The 17115-nt window shown below is 50.2% G+C and overlaps 1 protein-coding gene across 8 annotated transcripts in view; it reads left to right on the forward strand.

The window, feature by feature from the left end:
• Window positions 1–15400, forward strand: part of TMEM131L (transmembrane 131 like) — a 159031-nt gene extending 143631 nt beyond the window's left edge. For 4 of the 8 annotated variants that reach the window (XM_082391494.1, XM_082391495.1, XM_082391498.1 and 1 more), the window contains 8 exons: window positions 245–411; window positions 1463–1648; window positions 4470–4548; window positions 5923–6005; window positions 10473–10593; window positions 12032–12123; window positions 13466–13605; window positions 14304–15400. In XM_082391494.1, the coding sequence (XP_082247620.1) occupies window positions 245–411; window positions 1463–1648; window positions 4470–4548; window positions 5923–6005; window positions 10473–10593; window positions 12032–12123; window positions 13466–13605; window positions 14304–14579 (1144 nt within the window). In that variant the 3' untranslated portion in view covers window positions 14580–15400. Of the gene's footprint in view, window positions 1–244; window positions 412–1462; window positions 1649–4469; window positions 4549–5922; window positions 6006–10472; window positions 10594–12031; window positions 12124–13465; window positions 13606–14303 lie in introns of those variants that run through there. The other 4 variants (XM_082391496.1, XM_082391497.1, XM_082391499.1 and 1 more) reach the window with 4 other exon arrangements.
• The last annotated feature ends 1715 nt before the right edge of the window (window positions 15401–17115 follow it).

Consider the following 17115-nt stretch of genomic DNA (forward strand, 5'->3'; position numbering starts at 1 on the left):
ACTCCTCTCACTGTAAAATATGAAGAGATTAAATGAGCTCCAACTTAATTCTCGTTCTAAAACAGCAAAATCTTGTTCTTCCTAATCTCTCTCCCTTACTTATCGTCTTCTCCCAGCAGACCCAGAGAGAAGAGGGCTCAAGTTGTCCCAGATTCACATTTTCACCTCTGCTAAGTCTCAAGGAAAGCAGGTATGTGTGTATGCACGATAAAATGCAGACATGATTTTTTTGTGGCTCTTCCAGGCCTTCGGAACAGAGTGAATTAAAGCTGGTGTGCAGTGAATTTGAAAGGTCTGAACTGAGCAGTGACATCGACTTAAGGAGCTGGTGTATCCAGGAAAACCCTGGGGAAGCGTGTAAAACAGATGCTGGCATTGGAAGCAGCTTACCTGCCTCGCAGGGAGAGGCAGGTATGGAACCGCATGGAGCTACAAAACAGTGCTTCTGTCGGGATTGTTGTTGATTGTTGTTTCCTCGGGGAAGTGCCCAGAGTGAGAGATTGTCACTTCACTCAAGCCTGAATGGAAAGCTGTCCAGATGAGACAGTAGGCTGCGATTCTTCTGAGCCCGGCCAGGCCCCTAGTGTTGCCCCTCCTACCTCCCACTCCTCTAAAATCTGGCCATTCTTGACTGTGTCATGCAGACGGCTGAGCAACAGTGGGTGCTTGCTCAAGACAGGACTCCCTTGGTGAAAGGGGGGGGTAGGGGAAAGCCAGGGGAGAACAGTGGCCGTTCTCACACCCCTGCGCCAGGTGCTTCCTGCAGAGCCAGGCTGCTGCTCCGCCAAGGGCTGCCGGCCAGTGACCTGGGGGCACCAGCGCTGGGTGCAGGGTTGGGGGGAGGGTGGCAGGAGAGGAAAGTACTAGGCGGGGTGTGTGGGGCACTGACATGCACGTTCCCAGACACGTGTGCGTTGTTTCTTGGTCTTTCTGGAGGTTCTTCCCACCCACACATAAATAATACTCTGAAACTCTCGGTGGACATTTAAAAACACTTTTTATTAGAGTCTAGTTGATTTACAGTGTTGTGTTAGTTTCAGGTGTACAGCAAGGTGAATCAGTCATACATCTATCTTGGTGGACATTTTAATACAAGAGAGAGAAATTACCTACGTGTCTCCAGTCCGAGAGAGTAGCCTTGATTTTCTTGAGAGAAGTACTTGTTATTTCCAGAACCACTTTGAGGTCGAGATTATCGTTGGTGTTGACTCTCTCAGGCCAGACCACGTTCACTGTCCGGCCCACGGCAGAGCCTGTGGGGCCCGTGGCTCACCCCCGCAGCTTCCTCAGCGCCCATCGTCAGTTTCGGGGAGCGTCTTCCTTCTCGCTGGATGGGCAGAGGGAGCAGATCCTGAAGCTGAGCCTTGCCTTCTTCATAACTTGGCCTCTCTCCTTTTACTGGAAGTGGCATCAGGTTGAAAACTCTGTAAGCGAAACACGACTCCTCTCTCACTTCCCACAGAGGGTTACTTCCAGAAGCCGGGGAAGAAGTGTGGGGAGAAATCCTGCTCAGACTCCAGCTCGGACTGTGGCAGCTCCTCGGGCAGTGTGCGTGCCAGCCGGGGCAGCTGGGGCAGCTGGAGCAGTGCCAGCAGCTCTGACGGGGACAAGAAGCCCACGCTGGGCCCTCAGCACTTCCTGCCGCCTGGTGAGTCTGGGACTGAGGCCTCCTGGCCCTCCTGCCCCGGCGCCCAGAACAGGGGCCTGATCTGCCTTCCAGTGCCGCCTGCCCGCCCGCCGTGGGCTCTGCATTCCTGTGCTTGCTTTGCTTTGCATTTTATCCACTTTCTTTTTCTTTCTTCCTTCCTTCCTCCCTCCATTATTATTATTATTCTTTTAAGTCTGTATCTTGGAAACAGTTCGAAGAACTTCCACGTTTCTTTTTTCACTTGTACATTTTTTTGTTGTGGTAAAGTATACATAACACAAAATCTACTATTTTAACCATTTTTAAGTGTACAGTTCAGTGGCATTAAATACGTTCACATCGTTGTGCAGTCATCACCACCGTCCATCTTTGGGCCTTTTTCCCCATCCCAAACAGAAACTCGGTACCCGTTAAAACGTAGCTCTCCCTTCCCCACCCCCTACAGCCCTGTGAACCTCTATTCTGCTTTCTGTCTATGAATTTGAATACTCTCGTATCTGGTAAGTGAAGTCATACAATACTTGTCCTTTGGTGACTGGCTTATTTCACTTAGCATGATGTCTTCAAGGTTCATTCATGTTGTGACATGTCAGGATTTCCTTCCTTCTTAAAGGCTGAATAATAAATATTCTGTTGTGTGTGGATAGACTGCATTTTATCTCTCTATTCGTCTGTTGATGGACACTTGGGTTTTTCCACCTTTTGCGTCTTATGAATAATGTTGCTATGAACAGTGGTCCTCCCTTGTTTTTGAAAAACTTAAAGATACAGGAAAGGTCGAAGAAGCATCTATATTTCTGTCACCTAGAACTAATAACTCTTAATTTTGTCATATTCGCCCTCCTTTTTTTTAAGGGGTAATATTTTATAGTCTGTTCCGCTTCCTCCTGCTTGAGAGACTCACTGTCCGCTGTCATGGGCTTGCTGTGTCTTCTTTTAATCCATACTTTATTTTACATTCATATATCCATCAACAAAACAGAGCATTGTTTTTAACTTACATAACGGAGATCATGCTTCAGTAAGCATGCTGTGTCTTGCTGTTTCACTCAGCGTTGTTTTTTATACCTCCGTGTCTACATAAAGATTTAATTCACTCCTTTTCACCGTCATGGTCAACATAGTACAGGATAAGCTTTGTTATCAGGACAGGGGGGAGACAGGGGTTCCATTGGCGTCACCGTGGCGTCCATGGGACGCTCACTCTGTATGCAGGGCCATGGGGGGCGCTCCCCGTGCCTCCAAGGACCTGGGCTCAGAGGGGTCGCGTGGCTTGTTGGACGCCCTGGGACCCTAACTCCCCCCGAGCCCAGCCCACTTCCCACTGCCTCCAGCTCCTTACAGCGGCCTCTGCTGTGTCTCCTGCCAGCAGTGATTACCTATATAGAAGCTCCTGTCTGGGAGACCTGGGCCCTGGCACCATAAAAACCTAGACAAATGCCCACTTGTGATTTCAGTCCGTTTCTCAGCCTTTTTCGCATTGTTGGCCCCTCCTGCAGGTGCCTTTTTAGACACTGTTTGGCTAATGACCCCACTCTGACATACATGTACATCTGTTTATTGCTGTGTGCTGGAGAACGCATGAGGGCTCGGATGCAGGGTGGCTTGCGGTGTTTTGCTTGGTGGCGGGGATGGTCTTCTTGGCCACTGAAGGCAGTATGCCTGATGGTGCTAATGTGAGAGTTTTTAAAATTGGTGCTTAACATCAATAAAAAATAGAAGCGCAGCTCTCGCTTGGGGGATAAGGCCAACAGCAGGTGAATGAGAAAGGTGATTGATGGCCTTGCTTGTAACACAGGGCATAAGACTCAGTCTAGTTATGTTCAGAGGTTGTATAATAAATATCAGGAAAATGTCCCCAATATAATTTTTTTAAAGATTTAGTTATTATGTACATATTTATTTTATTTATTTTTCGCTGCGTCAGGTCTTAGTTGTAGTATGCGGCATCTTTTGTTGTGGCGTGTGGGCTTCTCTCTAGTTGTGGCTTGCAGGTTTTCTCTCTCTAGTTGTGGCACGCGGGTTCCCCAGCACGTGGGCTCTGTAGTTTGTAGCACGAGGGCTCTAGTTGAGGCTCATGAGCTCAGTAGTTGTGGCGTGCGGGCTTAGTTGCCCCACGGCATGTGGGATCTTAGTTCCCTGACCAGGGATGGAACCCGTTTTCCCCTGCGTTGTAAGGTGGATTCTTTACCACTGGACCACCAGGGAAGTCCCCCCCAATATAGTTAATTGTGTAAAAGATCAAAAACACAAAGTATTTTTGAAGTATCATCCCAGTTTTATACGTATTCATACGTAGAAGTTTTTTTAATTAAAAAATTGGGGCTTCCCTGGTGGCGCAGTGGTTGAGAATCTGCCTGCCAATGCAGGGGACACGGGTTCGAGCCCTGGTCTGGGAGGTTCCCACATGCCGCGGAGCGGCTGGGCCCGTGAGCCACAACTGCTGAGCCTGCGTGTCTGGAGCCTGTGCTCCGCAACGGGAGAGGCCGCAATAGTGAGGGGCCCGCGCACCGTGATGAAGAGTGGCCCCCGCTTGCCATAGCTAGAGAAAGACCTCGCACAGAAACAAAGACCCAACACAGCCATAAATAAAAAAAATAAAAAAATAAAAAAATTCACCTATGCTGACTCCTGTCCCTTCCCTTCTTTCTTTAAAAAAAAAAAAAAAAAAAATTGACTGAATATGTGAATATCAGTTAAAAGTGAAAAAATAAATCACTCATAGGGGTTAACGATGTTAGCGATCTGCATCTTAACACAGGATATACACAGTTGAATTACGCTTATAAAAACTTGTGATCACCTTTTTGTTTTTATGCAGGAGACAGTGTTTCACAAAATGACTTTCCCTCTGAAGCTCCCATCTCCTTGAATCTTTCTCATAACATCTGCAATCCCACGTAAGTGTTTGGTTTTCCAGCTTTTACAGTATGTTTTAGGTACTGCTTTTTTCTTTCATTCCGTGTGTTTCTTCTTTGTACTTGGTTCTGCAGGCTAAAATAGGAAAACCTTTTTAAGGATGTGAGAAAGTAAAATCTGATTTTATTAATAATTCAGGGCGTACAGTCTTTCCAAGACAACACGCTTGTGTGGGAGCGTCTCTGGTATCGCTGGTCCTTTCAGTGATACGGCCGCGTTAGAAAAGATGTCACTCCTGAAAGTAGCAAGAACAGTAGTAACAGTAAGGATGGGAACCAGCTACTCTTTTCTAGGACTTGAAATAAAACTGAGCACTGATGATTCACAGAAGTCTGCAAGAACCTAGAAGACACTCACATGCTTACAGTTTCACCGTGTGATGATTTCTGCAGCATCGGACAAAATAAACAAGCACCGTTTACTGAGAGGGAGAAGAGGAGGGTATGTTAGAAGGAGAAGGTTTCAGAGTGAGGAGTGTGGTTAGGTTTTAGGCACCATGAGAGGACAGGGGGTGGTGTCATAAAAATGGAATGGATGAGGAAAGCTCTATGCGAGCTCTTTCTGTTAGGGGTAGAGAGTAAACCAGGAGTGGGAGGTTGCTGCCAGCTGCTGGAAGGCAGATTGGAAACTGCAGACTACCTTAGTTAGCATTGTGCTGTTGGTGTTTGTTAAAACAAGACTTCCCTGGGGGCTTCCCTGGTGGCGCAGTGGTTAAGAATCCATCTGCCAGTGCAGGGGACACGGTTCGAGCCCTGGTCCAGGAAGATCCCACATGCCGTGGAGCAACTAAGCCCGTGTGCCACAACTACTGAGCCTGCAGTCTAGAGCCCACGAGCCACAACTACTGAAGCCCATGTGCCGCAACTACTGAAGCCCGCGCACTCTGGGGCCCACGTGCCACAACTACTGAGCCTGTGTGCTGCAACTACTGAAGCCTGTGCACCTAGAGCCCATGCTCCACAACAAGAGAAGCTACCGCAATGAGAAGCACGTGCACCACAGCAAAGAGTAGCCCCCGCTCGCCACGACTAGAGAAAACCTGCGCAGAACAACAAAGACCCAATGCAGCCATAAATAAATAAATGAATGAATACATACATACATACATACTCTTACACCAAAATAGAAGATTGAAGGTAGATGTTATTTAAAAAAAAAAAAAAGACTTCCCTGGATCTTGGGAATTTAATATTCCTCAGCCCTTTTTTGGGTGTATACCTTTATGTCTCTAGTATCTTTATGGCTTTTGAGGGGAAGAATTCATGTAAAAACGCAGTCAGACTGAGTTACAGAAATTCAGCATTTCCTTGTAGAGAGAGGGTCAGTGGCTCCTCATCTTCTTGCTCTCCCCGCAGAGACGTGAGTAGCTTCCCCCGACACGCGGACGCCCCCTGTCCCAGCCTTCCTGCCGGGCCTGCGGCTGTTGAAGAAGATAAAGGTGAGGCGCGTTGCTCTTGCTCCGGACACCGGCCAGGTGTCCATGTCGCGCTGCTGGCTGGGGAGCTTGAGGACAGACAGAGCTGGCTTGTCTGTGCCCCGGCTCTCGAGCATCGGGAAGGCCCCTGCCCTCTGCCCTGGTGTCCTCGGGGCCCCTGGCCTCGGCTGCCCCTTCTGCACGGACCCTGAGCTCCCTCCTGGGACACAAGGCACAGGTGGCCTGTGGCCCCGGAGCAAGGTTGGGCCCCTTTACAGGGATTGCCTCCGCCTTTAGTTCCCTTTCCCATCTAAGATGGCAGAAAAGCGGGGAGCAGAAGGAGGGTCCGGGGCCCCGATTAGCCGACTTCTACCTCCTGTGTCTCTGCCTGTCCCCCGTCCCCACCCCTCCGCCTTGTCTCAGAAGCCTGTCCACTGATCCAGCCTCCCTCCTGCACCAGTGCTGAGGCCAAGCGCTGAGCTTCTGCGGCCTCAGCCAGGCAGGGACAGTGGCCCAGGAGCCTGGACACGGGGCCCAGGGAGGGAAGCCGCTCCGCCCAGGGTCTGTCCCGGAGGTTAACTCCAGGCCCCCTCTCTTTCCTTCTCCTTCCCTTCACCTCTCTTGCCCTCGTGTCTCCTCCTTTCTCCTCGCGCCTCCTTCATGCCTAACCAGGCTCAGGGATGGTGGCAGGATAAGCCTGGTTGTCACCCTCTGCGGCACCGTCGAGATCTTGCTTTTGCTCATGTGAACCGTGCTGGACTAAAGGCTGCCAAGCACAGTGGAGCACTTTTACTTTGAAGGCAGGAGGCTTCCAGCTCTGTGGTTACAGAGAGATTATCTGCTGTCAGATTATCAACAGAAATAAACTATTCGTGAGTTGGATCTTCTTACTGGTCCAATAAAAATGTTTTTGATGAAAAAATACTCTTAAATTCAGTAATTTGCTTAGGCAAGATTTAGGGAGGTTTAGAAGGCACCGCCTTTTCTCTTTGAGGTGATAGAGGGGAAAGAGGATTTAATTATCGGTGAGGAAGAAGAAAACCTGTGTCAAAACAGGTACGCCTGACATGTTCTCCTGTCTGTTTTTGTCGTCAGTTGGAGAACTGTGTGTCATCTAGTGTCTTATCCATGTTGTGTGTATGTGTTTCAGGTGCCTTTTTACCTCGTCTTTGTTAATAATCTGCAGTTACTTTTTGATGACCCGTTACAATCCCCGCTGAGGCCCTAAAGTCACTGCAGAAACAGCCCTTGTTCACGGTCACTGTCCGCAGGGCCTGTGCGTCCCCTTCCTCTGCCCGCACCTCCCTCACGCGCCCAGCCTCAGTCCTCCCACCTGCTGTTACGTCACCTCTGGGCCCCCTCCCCCTGCGCTGCGCCCTCCTTGCAGAGCCACGGGCGTGGTTTTGCCCAGCTCTCCAGCTTCTCTGCCCCGTGCCGTGCAGATGAGCGAGACCGGAGAGCAGCACACACAGCCGGCCGGCTGCCAGCCTCCCGGCAGCTGCGGCGCCCCCGTGCCCACCTGTCAGTCCTCTGCCTGGTTCTCTTAGCTGATGCTTCTTGTTTCCCGGGGAGGAGAGAGGCTCCGCCTGCCCCGTCCTCCACCCGCCACCCCCGCTGCCCTCCTGCTGCGGCCCGTGGGTTGTCAGGCTGCCCTCCTCTGCGGGGTCCCGCTCCGGCTCGGCGCCGGCGCCAGGTTTTCTCTAACGGGTCGTCCACAGCAGGATACGTACATACCGTGAGACCTCCCATCCCGTCCTTAACACAGAAGCAGCCAGACTCTCTCCCTTGACCCCCCCTTGTCTGGCTGCTTCTGTGCCCACTTCTCTGGGAGAGCTGCTTGGGGGAGCCGTCTGCCTGCTGCTTAGATTCCTTTCCTCCTGTTCTCCCTGAAACCGCTGGGGCTGTGCCGTGACACCTGAGCAGTGTCTGCGGGGCCCCAGTGATCTCCGTGGCCGGGGCCCCATACTCCGGCCTCCTGAGACCTTCTGCTCGGGCTGTGACCTCGGGGGTCCCGGTGCAGTTCCCCTCGGCTCCCCCAGCTCTCATGCTCATCTGGCTCACGCTCTCCTGGTGGTCCGTCCACCTCCAGCCCCCCGACAGCTCCCACTTCTGCACAGCCAGCTGCCATTGCCATCTGTCCTCGGGTCTGCACCGGTGTCCCGCCCCGAACGCTCACCTCCCCAGCCCTACTCCTCACACCGCCTCCCACTCGGGCTTTCTTGTTGCTCAGGCCAGAAGTCTGGGCGTCATCCCGGACTCTTTTCCTCATCCCCACACGGGATCTGTTGTCTCACTCTCTGCCTCTGCCTTCCAAACAGACCCAGAATCTGATCACTTCTCCCCATGGCCACCGTTCTTTCTCACTGCAGCCTCCCAACAGGTCTCTCTACTTCTCACCTCACCTCACTATCTCATTGACTTTTATTTTCTTTATTTTTGGGATATAATCGATATATAACATTATATTAGTTTCAGGGGTATAACTAATGTAATGATGCATCATATGTACATGTTGCAAAACGATCACCACAGTAAGTCTGGTGAACGTCCGCCACCACCTTACCGTCTCTTTTCAGCACAGCAGCCAGAGGGATGATATTGAGCGTGAGTCAGATCACATCACTGTCGAGACCGGGGAAGGGTCTGAGGCGTTTACCCTACTTATTACGAGCTAACAAGTTAGCCTGCCATGATTTTGTAGCTGCTGCCAGAGGACAAGAGACTCCTGGGTCAGAGAATAGGACGCTTAGCACAGCAAGCAGCCTGAGCATCTTGTAAGCACACCTCCTTCAGGCCCCCAGTCTCTTGGGGGCGATGCAGGGGCGCCCAGGTGGTCGTCTGCACCTGCAGTGGTCAGTGGTTGGAAAGGCTCCTTTCCGTTACAGGAAAGGAGCCCTGAGCTTAGGGAACCTAAGGTTTTTGTTCTGTTTGGTTGTTTTAATAATAGGCAGGAGACATTATCTTTATTATGTTGGACGAAGCAAACTTGCCCGTTGCTCTAGGGGGAGACCCTGTCTCCATCTCTGAGGCTTTGTTTAGCAAATATCCTTGGAAAGATAGGTCAGAACGTGGGCAGTCAGAGCATCCATTCCAGGAAGCAAAGAAACGTGAGAACCACAGAGATTGTCTCGAAGCAGCATACACGCCCCTCGTTTCTGTGCGGTCTTGGCTTCTGGTCCATTTGTTCGTGAGCACCTGAATGCAGAGGCGGTTCTTGGTTGATCTGATCTTAATTGGCTCATGCAGCCTCTGGTTCCAGCGATTCTCAACAGGACTTTCGCAGCAGGATGCCCTGCCCTGCAGGACTGACCGTAGGGTCCCTGCCCAGCCGCTGAGCGAGGTCCCAAACACCAGGGCGGCCTTAGGAGGTGGACCTTGTCCTTGAGAGACCCCCACAGCTATGACAGCTACGTGGTCTCTGGTGGTGTTTCTTTAAACGCTTGAGGGTCTCTCTGACCACTGTGAGCTACAGGTCTCCGGGTCTCCAGGCGGGTGATTGCCGCCAGCCCCCACACGGGGGTGCAGCCCTGGGGGCGCACACGCTGCCTGGAAAGCGAGAGTTGTGTCCACGTATTCCTGTCCATGTATTCCCCCCATCCCCATGTGGCCTGGTTGGCTGGTAGACCTTCGGGTTCCCAGTGCATTTCGAATAGTTGAGTCTGTTCTTTCTTTGTGGAGTTCCTGCCCGTGTGCAGATGGCCAGTCCCTTTAATCCATGCCATCAACCAATGGCGTCCATCCGTGCATCCCACGAATGAGCGACGGCTGTGGCAGTGAAGGTGGAGACAAGCAGAGGTGCTGCAGGTGTTTGCTGGGAGGAGCAGGAGCCGGGCGTCCCCTGGAAAGGTTTAGGGGGACGGTGTTCAAACTGAGGTCAGGACCATATGGCCGTGTTGGCACACCCAGCAGGCAGGCGCTTCCACGGCTTGGGAGCGCCGAGCCAGGACAGGGTCCCTCCCGAGGAAGGCTCGGGGGCAGTTGTGGAAAACAGGGCTCACTCACGTCACTCCACGCCCCGTACCTGCAGGGTGTTCCCTCCCCTGGTGCTGAGGTTGGCCCCCTCCACTGCCACAGAATCCTTGTGTCTCATCCCTGGGGCTGTAACAGCACCGTTTTCCCAGCTTCTTACTTCTTTTGTTTGTTGTTTGTCTCCGCTCACTTGAATGTCAACGTGTTCACTACTGTGTCCTGGGAATCCTGACGGGGCTTTGCAGGAAGCAGGCAGGCCCTGTAGTGCTTGTTGAGTCACTACCATGATCTCGTAATCCGGGCCAGGAGATGGTTGTGTCCCGTCTGAAGTGCAGGTCAAAGCAGCGCGCGGCCCTTGCACTTTACAGACCGCAGGGCTCTTGCGGTGGGGAAGTCGCGCGGGTGATACGGGCTGGGGGCGGGGCTTCCTGGAGGGAGGAGAAGTCGAGCTGGTCCTGCAGGAAGGGTGGCCGAGGGCTGCATGAGAAGGAGGGGGGCTGAGAGGCCTGTTCTCTTCCGCAGGTCTCTACCCCCCGGGGGACCTGTGGCCCGCACAGCCCGTGTGTGTGACCAGCGGCTTCGGCTGCGCCCTGGAGAGCAGCGGGCCGGCCGTGCTGCCCGCGCCCGCCCCGGTGCACAGCAGGTATGCGCTCCATCCCGACGACGGCAGCGGCGGCCAGGTCCGGGCTTCCTCCCCAGCTCCTGAGCTGGGTGTTGCCAGCTGCCTTTTGGAGTCGAGCTGTGATGTCTGAACAATTACAAGCCAGGAATTGAGAGAAACGGGGAAGGAAAAAAGTAACACAGCCGGTGACCACGTCACTGTTTTCCTTTTTAAAATGAAAAGATGAGCTATTCATATATTAGAGGCAAAACTGAAAAAACAAAAACAGTCCCTCATAATTCCTGCCCGCTAACAGAACAAAAATTTCCATTTTTCCTTGGCATTAATCTTGAACACATTTAAAATTTTTAAAGATCGAATAATTTGAGTATCGAAAAATAGTTCCACAGTGGCAGCTTTTTAGACTTGGCATTAGATTTATCATTCGATTATGAAAACTTGAGAAAATTTTAATATCTGTGTTTAATCAGAATCCAGTTGAAGTTTTTTTGGGGAGTTCAGCTTATTAAAGAGGTAGTTACTTTCTTATTTCTATAATGAAAATCCAGATTGCAATTGGGATCAAAGCATCTACCATGAGTCATAGTCTGGCCTTGCCCCGAGTGGAAGGTGGCAGTTAGTAGCGGATGTGTTTGAGCCCCCTGGGTGGGTGCTGGGACCCTCGGCGGTGTCCCATCCTCCACGTGCTGACAAAGCCACAGCCACGGCACGGGTTCTGCCTCTGGTTAGACTTCACAAACGTGGGTGGGTTTTAGTTTGTTGTTGTTGTTGTTTTTAATGTAATACCTTTTAGTTAAAAGTGAGAGCAATTTTCTCTTTCAAATCTTGATCCTGCTTACATGGTTTACACCTAACCATGGGTAAGTTTTTTACAGTCTAAGTGAAAGTACTTCTCTGGCAAACTGAAAGCCGGGTTTTGATCCATTCCCCTTATCTAGGCATAATTTATTTGCTTTTTCTTGTCTCATTTAAAGAAAAGCTCCCCTGCCCCCACTTTTCCCTGAGTCCTTGGCTCTCTGTACTCAACAGATCAAACTCCATCTCTGACTTTCTTTGGAATTATAACTGACATACAGTATTATATTTCAGGTGTATAACATAGTGATTCATTATTTTTATACATTACAAAATGATCACCATGTAAGTCTAGTCACCAACTCTCACCACACAGAGTATTACAGTGTGATTAACTTATGTTTCCTATGCTGTACATTAATTACATCCCCATCGAAAGGAAGTGGGCATCCAGTCCAAGCCATCCATCCTGCAGTGCTGTGTCATTGGTGATGAGCGTTGAGTTAGTAAGTCTTTGATTCTGTGACAATAAAGCACTTCTTTTATTTTCCAGAGTTGAGGAATTAGCAGCGATGAGGATGCTGGGCAATAACGTCGTACTCCTCTTTCTTTCCTTGATCTGTTGACATCCTGTTTCTGAAACTAGACCCCTTGTTTTTTGTAGCAGTTTCATTGATTGGAATGCAGCGTGTGAAGGCCAGTTTCCCAGTGTGTACTGCCCCCTGGAACTGAACGACTACAATGCCTTTCCAGAAGGTAAAGCTGTTTGGACAATCCTAATGCCATTCTTTTTTTTTTTTTGGTTGTGTTGGGTCTTAGTTGCAGCCCGCGGGATCTTTCATTGCAGCGCACGGGCTTCTCTCTAGTTGTGGCATGCGGATTTTCTCTCTCTGGTTGTGGCGCGGGCTCCAGGGTGCGTGAGCTCTGTAGTTTGCGGCACACAGGCTCTCTTGTTGAGGCACAAGAGTTCAGTAGTTGTGGCACGCGGGCTTAGTTGCCCCGCGGCATGTGGGATCTTAGTTCCCTGACCAGGGATCGAGCATGCATCCCCTGCATTGGAAGGTGGATTCTTTACCACTGGACCACCAGGGAAGTCCCCCAGTGCCATTCTTTTATTCTCAGAAAGTCAAAGCAGGAAGGGTGTGTGGACTCAAGGCACTTACTGCAAAGAATGTGCCTTTGAGAATGATCTTCCAGGAGGCTGCTGAGTCAGTCCTTCATGTGGGTCCAGCATGCCTGCCATATGTAATTTTATATGGCCTCAAAAAGCCCTCTAAACCCGGGTGTCTGGGGACTTGTACAAATAACCCTAATCTATTTAGTCCTTCAAATTAGGTAGAACGGGGTCATTTGGATCTATGTGGACCTAAACTGTGGATTATCCATTGGATTATCCATTGGGAGGCTGGGGTTAGTTACTCTTTTTAGGGAAACAAGTCCCAGGTGAGGTAGAATCATTTACCTGCTTGTTCCTCACATGTCCTGACACTTATGCCCCTGGATGGTGCTGCAGAAGGAAGGGAAGGAGTTTGAAGGGGAAATTGTGAAAAATTGCAGATTCTGGGCCCAAATATAAGTACAAGATGCTTGTACTTATCTGGGTTTTGATATATGCAGTGCTCTATGATAATCACAAGGGGGTGCTGTGGTAACTTTCTTCCTGCCTGTGAGACTGTGTTTATACCTTCTTACTGCTGTCGGAGAAGTGCTTGGTTTCCTATTGCTTTATCAATGCATATGGTGTATGTGGAGATGGCCGACATTGGCATGACAGGCAATAAAAGAAAATTTTAAGGACTGGTAAGAACCTTGACACTATTCAAATCTATGGTAGTATTTACTACTATGAAAGTATAGCAGTATTTTAGTGTATTCTGTGTATTAGAAAGAGTCGCATCAAATTATCAAATACAAAAAATTAAGCCCAGAGGAAGAACTTCCTGAGGGCCTCCCAGGTGATATGTCTCATGGAGTAATTATTTTATGTTCATCTTTAACTTGTCAATATAGTAAGGCCTTGAGAGCTTTTTCTGAGAGTGAGAATTCCATTCTCTCCAGAAAAATGTTCACCTCTGTCGATGTCTCCCATTCTTTGTAGAAAACATTAACTACCCCAATGGCTTCCCCTGTCCTGCCGAAGTTCAGACAGACTTCATTGACCACAGCTCCCAGTCTGCCTGGAACAGCCCCCCAAACGTGCCGACCGCCTGGGGACACGCCGGCCTCATCAGCTCTCCGGTCAGTGCCGCCCTGTCCTGCTGTGCCCGGGTTCTTTCTAGTGCCTGCCTCATCCTGGTCTCTCTGTAGCTTTAGGGTTGGGTTCAGATCAGCCAGAGCCCGGCTTGTTCCCCTTAGGTCACCAGCCGCCCTCTGCAGGGGCCTCACACGTGGTCAGATGGGCGGGGGCTTGCAGACACTAGCAGCCAAGACGCCCCAAACCACACTGAGGAGAAATGGTTGTCGATGGCATTGAACTTGGGCCAGGAAGCCCTCTGGGATGCAGCTGTGTTCCTGTGGCCCCACTGACCTTTCATCTGTGGGAGGAGATGAGATGAACCTTCCAGGAAGGTCAGGCAGTGTCAGCGACAGGGCTGGAGGGCTTCCTGCCTGGGGACACCCTCTGTGCTTCTCTGACACCCACTCTGCCGCTTTTTTACAAATAGAGGGCATTTGACCTGTGGGTCCGTCCTTGGGTTGAAAAAAGTTTTATCTATCAATAGTTTGAGGGGAATTTCATGACCTTCTGTTTGAGAAAAATGGAATTAAAGCCACCCAGGTGGTTGAGAATAGTGTAATAATGTCCAGGTAGCTTGGATTGATTCCACTGTGGTAGCCACGGGTACATAGTCAACCTTGCCATTGCCTTTCTAAGGCTCCTTTATTTTTTTAAACATTTCTTTTTTTTTTTTTTTTCCTTCTCCTCATGTATCCTTCAGCCCTACCTCACAAGCACCCGAAGCTTGTCTCCGATGTCTGGACTTTTTGGTTCCATCTGGGCCCCGCAAAGCGACGTGTATGAAAATTGCTGCCCCGTCAACCCCACCACGGAACACTCGACTCACATGGAAAACCAGGCGGTCATGTGCAAGGAATACTACCCAGGGTTTAACCCATTCCGTGCCTATATGGACCTGGACATATGGACTAGCACCGCGAACAGGAGTGCAAACTTCCCGCTGTCGAGAGACTCCAGCTACTGTGGGAACGTGTGAAAAAGGTTCGCGTTTTCAACAGTGTGAATAAAGAGGCTTGTGTTTTGATTACTAGCGTAAACTGGTTGTTGACATAGATTGACGTTGGTGGATATTTTGGCACTTTTATATGAAAATAAATTTTTTAATGAAATCTGGGTGCTCTATTTTTTTTAATCCTTCACAAATCCGTGATAGAAACGAAGCATCCATGTGTCCTAACTTCATAACTCAAGAAGCGTGTCAGACATGCCAAATGTTTAAATCAGAACCAGGGCGGCTTCTAAGAAGGTAAGAGTTGAGAAAGAAAGCACTGCAGTGATTGCCCCCTCCGTGGGCATCGGACTCCCCGGGAGCTTACAGAAAGTGACTTTGATCAGGTGGCCTTCCGAGGGATGCTGCTGTAATGGACCTGTGGTTCAGGCAGCCAGGATTTTGTTTCAAGTGCTCCGTTGATTGAAACGAGCCTCCAGTGTTGGGAAGCCAGCTGCCAGTCACTTGCCTGGAGGGACCAGTCCTGGTGGGCAGGGCTGCTGGGGTGGAGCAGAGAGCCCGGCACTGTTCTGCTCGACCGTGTGACAGGGATGTTCCCTCCCCTCCATCAGGCCAGTCACCAGGGGCACGACAGCAGTAGGGACATGCTGGTAAGTGTCCGGTTTCCCTCCGAGTGAACAGGCTGAGTCCAAATACAAGTACTGAGCGGGTTAGGGTGTTCGTGCGTGTTTGCTAGGCTGGTTTGTATCTGCTTGTCAGTGATCTGGAAATCCATGTGATGGAATTATCTGTTTGCATGTATAAACTTTGAAAACATTTCAGCTTTTAATAAAAATGTCTTATTTTTACATTTTGTTTTGTCCTTATTGGAAATGGAGTGGGAGAGATTTTTGAGTTGAATGCTGGGTTCGCTTGCTGTTTCTTTCTCTTTGCCTTGGCCGTGTGGGACCCTGGACGAAGGGTGAGTGCACTGTAACCTGGTACTGCCCTCCTGCAAGGAGCACCTCCGAGCATGCACGGCTACTGGAAACCTCTCAGGCTACCGACTTGGAATCCCCCATCCCCAGTACTGAATAATGCTGAAAAGTAGTTTAGGTTCTAGGTATATACCCAAAAGAATTGAAACAAATGCTTGTGCACCATGTTCACTGAAGGACTAGTCACAGTAGCCAGAAGGTGGAAACAACCTAAATGTCCATTGATGGAAGAATAGATAAGCAAAATGTGGTATATACAGACAATGGGATATTCAGCCTTAGAAGGGAAGGAAATTCTGACACATGCTACATCATGGATGAACCTTGAAAACATGCTGAGTGAAATAAGCCCGTCACAAAAGTACAAGTATTGTATGATTCCACTTATATGAGGTACCTAGTGCGGTCAAATTCAGCGTCAAAGTAGAATAGAGGTTACCAGGGGCTTGAAGGGGAGGGGAATGGGGAGTCAATGTTTAATAAGATCAGAGTTTCAGTTTGAGGAGGAGAAAATGTTCTGGAGATGGATGGTGGTGATGGTTACATAACTGTGAATGTACTTCATGCCACTAGACTGTACACATAAAAACGGTTAAAATGGTAAGTATTGTGTTATGTGTATTTTACCAAAATAAAATAATTTAGGTTGATGAAAAAAGCCCCAAAGCATTTTCAATATCAAATTCAAAACGTCCCCACCAGAGAGAGTCTGAGACATTTAGATACACGTTCTTCTCTCTGCTCAGATCGTTGATCTAATTTATTTTCCTCCTTTCACTGATCCTTCAATTCCCCATCAGGAAAGACCAAAACAAGTTTTTATTCCACTCTATACAAAAGAAAGTAAAAATCTGCGCTTTAGCTGGAATATTATCTTCAGCCATAAGACTAAAATCAGTGATGGGGGAACTGGAAGTTTTTATTCATTTAAAAATATTTGCCAAGCACCTCCCAGGAGCTGGGACCTGTCCAGGGGCTGTGGGTGCAGCAGAGGCCAGGACAGACAAGGTCCTGCTGGTACATTCCAGGAGCAGGGTCAGGGAAGAAGCAATCAAAAGGTTCAATGAGTATTTCGGGTCCTGGCGAGCGGTGAGGGCAGCCAAGGGGTGACGTGACCAACGGGGGAGGTAGCAGGGGTACCTGGGGTCTCAGGGGAAATCTCCCTGCAGAGGTACATCTGAGGTACAACCTGGGTGACGAGAAAGCCGGCTGCGCCCAGATCAGCGGGCCAGAGCCTCCAGCAGAGGAAAGAGCGAGGGCAAAGCCTCTGCGGCGGGAGGCCAGGGCGGCTGGGGCCCCGCGAGTCAGGGCCACAGGCACAGAGGAGCTGTAGAGGCCGCGGGTCAGAGGCCACCTCCCTAAGGCCTCGTAGGCCTCCGAGGAGAGGATGGGAAGAGCAGTGGGCCCCACTGGGGTGTCTTAAGGGAGAGGGACCGTCATATGATTTGAGTGTCAGAGACATTGATGGCTGGATGGAGATCGGTCCTGGGCGGGGCAGGGCGGGGAGGGGCGGGAGGGACAGTCCTGGCAGTCAGTCGCCTGCAGCAGCGGGTGACAGACAGGATGGTGCCAGCAGGCTGGGGTGG

This window comes from Balaenoptera borealis, assembly GCF_965194805.1.
Source record: "Balaenoptera borealis genome assembly, chromosome: 4".
Lineage (NCBI taxonomy): Eukaryota > Metazoa > Chordata > Mammalia > Artiodactyla > Balaenopteridae > Balaenoptera > Balaenoptera borealis.